The 6,000-nt window shown below is 56.1% G+C and overlaps 1 protein-coding gene across 8 annotated transcripts in view; it reads left to right on the top strand.

The window, feature by feature from the left end:
• Nucleotides 1–2,315: 2,315 nt before the first annotated feature.
• Nucleotides 2,316–6,000, top strand: part of P4HA2 (prolyl 4-hydroxylase subunit alpha 2) — a 42,019-nt gene continuing 38,334 nt past the window's right edge. For 4 of the 8 annotated variants that reach the window (XM_082651319.1, XM_082651321.1, XM_082651325.1 and 1 more), the window contains exons 1-2: nucleotides 2,316–2,443; nucleotides 2,987–3,247. In XM_082651319.1, coding sequence (XP_082507445.1) covers nucleotides 3,212–3,247 — 36 coding nt within the window. In that variant the 5' untranslated portion in view covers nucleotides 2,316–2,443; nucleotides 2,987–3,211. Of the gene's footprint in view, nucleotides 2,444–2,484; nucleotides 2,607–2,986; nucleotides 3,248–6,000 lie in introns of those variants that run through there. The other 4 variants (XM_082651322.1, XM_082651326.1, XM_082651324.1 and 1 more) reach the window with 2 other exon arrangements.

Genomic DNA, 6,000 nt, shown 5'->3' with positions numbered 1-6,000 from the left:
TGACCAGTTAGAGGGACTGGAGAGGAATGTCAGTGTGGCTAGAGGAGTGAGCAGGGACCAAACCATGCCGGGCCTTATAGGCCACTTTCAGGACTTTTCCTAAGAACAATGCAATTTCGAAGCTGAGAGTGATGGGTTCAGATCTGCATTCTGAGGAGGTCACTGTGGTTGCCGTGTGGAAGAGAGACGGGAGGAAGTAAGAATGGAGGGGGACAGTCAGCCGGGAAACTGTTGCAATCATTCAAGTGAAAGAGGATGGAGAGAAATGAATGAATTAGAGAGGGATTTAGGTGGTAGAATTGAATGGACGTGGGATATGGAAGGACAGGGTTTGGGGGCGGGGCAGAGGGAAGTGCTGAGGGTGATTCCCAGGCTTCTAGTTAGGTAACTGGTGGTGGTGCAGGGGGCCGGGTGGCTCCCTCAGTGAAGCAGGGAATATGAGAGGTATGGGGGTGGGGGAAGGGGAGAGAGCATGAACTCAGTGCTGGGCACATTGTGATTGAGGTGCCTGTGGACACTCAGCGGAGGCGTAGACTCAGCAGCCATTCATACGCGTCTGGAGCTCAGGAGTCAGGGCAAGGGTAGAGAGAGAAATTTGTGTCATCTGTGTATAGGAAGAAATTATAGAAAGAGGAGAGGAAAGTAGAGTGCCTAGGCCTGAACTCTGAGGAACCCCCAACCTTTATCGACTAATGGGGAGAGAGAGAAAGGCGGGTGAGCTGGGGGCGAAGATGCCTGGGCAGAGGTGGCCAGAGAGGTTAGTGGCAACCGAGGGAAAAAAGTGTTCAAGGGAGACAGTGGCCAAACACTGCTGGGGTGTCAGGTGCTGCTGGGGGCTTTGGCAGATGATGACTGAAGAGTGGCTGTTGAATTTAGACTTGGAGGTTATAGAGAGTTTGTTGAGATCTGGTTTGGTCTTGTCGGGAGGCCAGAAGGCCCACTGCAGGGTTCTGAGGGGTGGGAGCAAAGTGAGGACAGACTGCTCTTTCGGGGAATTTTGCTGTGGTTGAGAAGGAGAGAGACACTGCAATAGTTGGTGGGGTCTAATGAGGGTTTTGTTTCCATACTAGAGACCTGAAAATATTTACAGGTCAAGGGATGTATCCATTTAAGGAGAGGAGGTTGAACATTCAAGTGAGAGAAGGGATGATTCACAGGGCAAGCTCCTGAGAAGGGGGAGAGGATGGGAGAACCTGAGCAGACTGAGAGAGACTCCTGCGGCATAACAGGATGTAGCAGAGGCAGGAAGATTTCTGTCTGGTTTTAGTTGAGCTCTGGGGAGGTCAGCTGGTGGCTGAGGAAGGGCAGAACAGTGGCTCATTCTGTGTTTTATATGTCTTGTGTGTATTTTTCTGCGTGTTCATGCCTTCCCCAGGTCTGGGCTGCCAGCCTGGATGGTGTGCCATAGGGAATATCCCCACACTGGACTGGGCAGAGGCTGAGCACCTCCCATTCTGGCCTAGCTCTCTGATGAGATTCTCAGACACTGTTTCCCCTCATTCATGACTAGGAAGGTTCACAGAGCAGGCGTGGGAACCTGCTTGGCGGCCAGGGATTCCTCTAGCCCAGGTTGAGATTTGCAGCATCCCTGCCTTCACTCCCTCCCAGCCTGGATTGGCTGAAAGAAGTGTCTACTGTTTTTGGCCCATGTTGTATGTAAGGGCTTGGGGAAAACGAAGGTTAGATCCAGGGTGCCCCCCCTTCCCCCCCCCCCACGCCCCCAGGAGGAGTGTCGGATCCAGGAGCTGGGGACAGTCTGAATCATTTTGGGAGCTTGGCCCTGGGGGTGGATGCCAGGTCTCCAGTCTTCTTAAGGTCTTTCTCCACTGTCCCCATCCCTGAGAATCCAGCTCCTGGCCCGGGTGACCCCACCCCCTGTAACCTGATGGTGGTGATGATGGGGAGGCAGCAGTAGGAGCCGTGTATACAGCAGGACCACCGAGGAAATGGGCATGAGCTGGGGCCAGGGTAGCTGGCCAGCAATCAGGGTTCCCCCCCCGACAGCACCGGCTTCAGGATCGGGTCGTGGGCCCCTCTCCAGCCGCCCAGGGGCCAGGGAGGAGGGCGGGCCGAGTCCCACAGGTGCGAGCGCCAAGGAGAGGCGGGCGCCGTGTACGTGCGGCGAGCGGCGGGCGGCATGAAGGGCGCGAGCGGCGGCCCCAGGCCCGCTCCCGGCTTCCGGGCGGCCGGGCGGCCTCGGCCTTCCCGGGGGTCGCTGTCTGCTGTGGTGACCCCTGGCCGAGGCTGTCTGGGCGCGGAGCCAGGGGCCGGGGGCGGGGGAGCGGGGGAGCGGGGGGCGGGGCGGGAGGTGGGGACGTGGCTGCCGGTCAAGCGGGCGGAGCCCGGCGACGGCGGGAGGTGGAGCCGCCGAGGGAGGAGGGCCCGAGCGAGCTGGGTGCCGCCGCGGGAGGTTCTGGAAAAGCCGGGAGCAGCGCGTGTCCGGGTGAGCGTCCCGCGCGCCCGCCCCCCGGGTCCGCAGCGGAGCTCGGGCGCGGGCCGGGGTCGCCGGTTCGAGCCTTCTGCCCGCGCGGGGCTGGGAGCTGGGGACCGGGCGTCGCGCCGTCCGGGCCGCAGCCCCGCGACCTCCGCTCTGTTTCTACACCCGTGTGGGTTCCTGTCCCGCCGCCGCGTCGCCTCCCCGAGCTCAGGGTGGTGAGGTCAGCCGCACCCTTCCTTCCAGTCCCCTCGGGGCGGCCGGACCTGGCGGGCAGCGTGGCCGCCCCGCCTGTCAGGCTCCCGGGAAGGGGCGGCCTGGCCCGAAGGCTGCCAGAGGTTGGAGGCGGAGGCAGGGGCGCCGGGCAGGCCCTGAGGGGCCGCTTAGTATTAGGGAGGTCCACCATCCTGCCTCCAAAGGGCTGGGAGTCTGCGGCCATGGCCCCGCTTGCTGCCCATTGAGACAGGCTGTTGGATGAGAAAGTTTTGTTTTTGTTTTCCTTTCCCCCCCCCCAGACATCCTTTTCTAACCTGCATGGTTTTGCCTCAGCAGGTGCGGAGACTTGTAACTAGTTAATTAATTCAACAAACGGACCCTTCTGCGTATCAGAAACTGCGAGGAGTTGCTAGCCCAGTGGGGCAGGCAGACTGGAAGACCAGGAAAGGCCAGGCCCCGGGCAGTGTGGTGAGTGCTGTGCTGGGAAGGAGCACCGGACTGTGGGTACTTGGTAGAGGACAGGATGCTTCAAGCCAGAGGGCTTCCTGGAGGAGGTGACCCATGAGCTGGAGTGGTCAGATGAAGGCAGAAGAAAGGGTAAGCCGGACAGAGGAACAGCATGTGTGAGTGGAAGCAGACCTGGGCACTCTAGTGGAAGCAAGGTGATGGGGGAAGGGACACTTTAGGGAATAGCTGCCCATGGACCCTGTCCAAAGAGCTTCAAGTGAGAGGACAGTGCCTGGTATCGTGCCCTGTATGTGGAGGATGCTCAGTGAACCCTTGCACCATAAACATGGATCAGCATAAACCCTCCTTCTTCAGGGCAGAGGCCCCTGGCCTCTGTTTTCTAATCTGACACCTTAAAGGTGGTGTAGAAGAACATCCGAGCCCCTCCCAAGGCTGAGACTGGTGTCTTCTGCTGTAGAGTGACACCTAAGGCTTGTGCTGCTTGATGTAAACCATCTGAAGCTTAGCAACCTCAGTGCTTTTGCAAGAGATCCTGGCCCTGAGAGCAGGAGTTGGGGAACATTGCTTTGTAGCTTAGGGCATTCTCAAATGTCCCTGATTTTGCAGAGATCCACTGTCCACCTAAGAATTTATAGAATGGTTTTGCAAGCTGCTGCCCGTATCACATCTGGGATAGCAGGTTCCATGATTTAGTTCTCCGTTAAATGAACCATGGTTTCCTTTGGCTTGTGCTTAAACAGCCCCTGAAGCTTCCAGGGTGCAGTCTCTCATTTTATTCTGGGCCTCAAGGGCCAGCCTCTCTGTTCAGTTCTCCCTACTTATAAAACGTTTGGGCTTTGAATCCTTTTATCCTTGGGTATCATTTGTAGACGGCCAAGCCCACGCGCTGTGTGGCCCAGCCAAGGAAGCCACGTAGCAGAGTTGGAGTGTGTTGGCTGGGGGCCTCATCCCAGAGATGCTGTCATAGTGGGCCACCCTAGTGCTCTGAGAGGTCAGCAGGCAGACATGGTGGCGACTGAGTATTGTCTGTGGCTTGTGATAGGCCCTTCTACCCTGTCCAATGCTCTGAAATGGGTGTGCCCAGGAGAGTGCCTACTTTGTCACTGATTTAGCCTGGCCACAGCCAATCTCTGTTCATTCCTGGAGTACCTCCTGTGTGCTGGGCTTCTGCTTAAAGTGTACCTGGGGCTGGAATGAGGGAGGAGGGAAAGGAAGCAGTGGCGGTGGCACTGTCCTTGCCCATGGGTGGCTCACAGTCTCTCTGAGATTGCTGTTTCACGCTGGCAGGTGGTCATGTGCCAGGGAGGAGCTCAGAGTGTGAGTGCTCGTGAGAAGGGGAGACCGCATGGGTACAGCCCTGAGGAATGAGTGGGGTGAGAGAATCGGGGGTCTGCTCATTTCCTGAGAGAACCTCCCTTTTTGACTCTGCCCTCCCACATCCTTGGGAGGGTCTGAGACTGGATGGAAGACCTTGGCCAGTGTGTGGCCACGCTGGCTGTAGTGTGCATTGGGCTGGCCGGTGTGTCCCTGGCTCCTGGGATCTCTCAAGAGTTTAATTCTATGCAGATGGAAGTTGGCAGGAGATGCTGTGATGCAGGCACGTGCAAGCCCAGACAGGGTGCTGGAGTGAGAGTTAAGCTTTGAAAACGTTGCTCAAATCTAGCAGTTTGAACTTTTGAAGGGCACCAGGATGGGACATCAGTCTGTTCTTGAGCAGAGAGGGCTGGTGGCTCCTGTGGTCTCTGGGGTTAGAGCTGGAAATGTGGAATGAGGGATATAGTTTTTATTCTCAGAAGGAGCAGAGGAGCATGAAAAGTCTGGATTAGAGACCGAGGAGACCTAGGTCTTGGAGACCTAGGAGAGAGTGTTTGTTCAAGTGGTGTCATTGCAGGGCAGAGGATTAAATGTTTGGGTAGTGAGTTCCCCAGCTCAAATAGGATGTGAGCCTGATCACAGACCAGCATCTGCTCTAGACCTTTCATGAAGTGCTTGCTAAAACATAGCCTGCTCTGTACCCGGCATTCCTGAGGGCCCAGGGTGTGGCCGCGATCCTGAGGCCTGGTACTTGTAGGAACTCGGAGTGAGCAGGTCAGAGACGTAGAAATACGTGAGATTCTGGAGTATTGGTCCAGTCACCTGTTTTTGCCAGAGAACTTTCCTTCCTTGCTGAGAGTTAGAGCCAGTGATAGACCAGTTTTCAGAGTTATTCCCTGATGGTCAATATGTTGCATTACGCCTGACTCCACCCTCTGCTGAATCTCTTAACACTCCTGGGACATGGAGTGTTAAGAGATTCAATTTCTGTCTTGTTTTCATCTTCATTGTCCCCTAGACTGGACCTCCTTTCTCTCCAGGGATCAGCTAGGAAGCTGGCTGCTTCAGGTCTATTGCCGTTCCTCTAGTACCCTTGGTGCTCTTGACTGGTATAAGTTGTGCCTGGTGCTAGGCTGCCCACTGACATCTGTCATCTTATTCAATCTTGAAAACAGCCCTATGATATGCAGATTCTATTATTTTAACTCTTAAATAGATGGGAAAACTGAGGCTCAAAGAGACCCTGTAACTTGTCTAAGTCCCCAAAGCCTGGAAGTGATTGTGGAGCTAAGCTTTAATTCTGGGGGTCTCTGACCCCAGGGTGGGTGTGCCTCCCTACTAGACTGTACTGTCTTGCCCTGATCTGGGCCATTCGGTCATTTGTGAGTGCTGTGGTGTCTGGGCAGGAGTGACTGCTCACTTGGACTTGAAGCACCATGTTTTTGTCTTCTGGGTCCATGTTGCTGTCTGCCGTCTGGTGGGATCCAGCCACGGACGTCATGAGGCTGCTTTGTGAACCACAATAAAGTCCTTGACCTGGGCAGGCCTGTTCTGCTAGGCCAAAGTGT

Source organism: Grampus griseus (assembly GCF_964374135.1).
Source record: "Grampus griseus genome assembly, chromosome: 3".
NCBI classification, from domain to species: domain Eukaryota; kingdom Metazoa; phylum Chordata; class Mammalia; order Artiodactyla; family Delphinidae; genus Grampus; species Grampus griseus.
The sequence above is the reverse complement of the archived record's forward strand: the minus strand, read 5'-3'. Positions and strand labels throughout refer to the sequence as shown.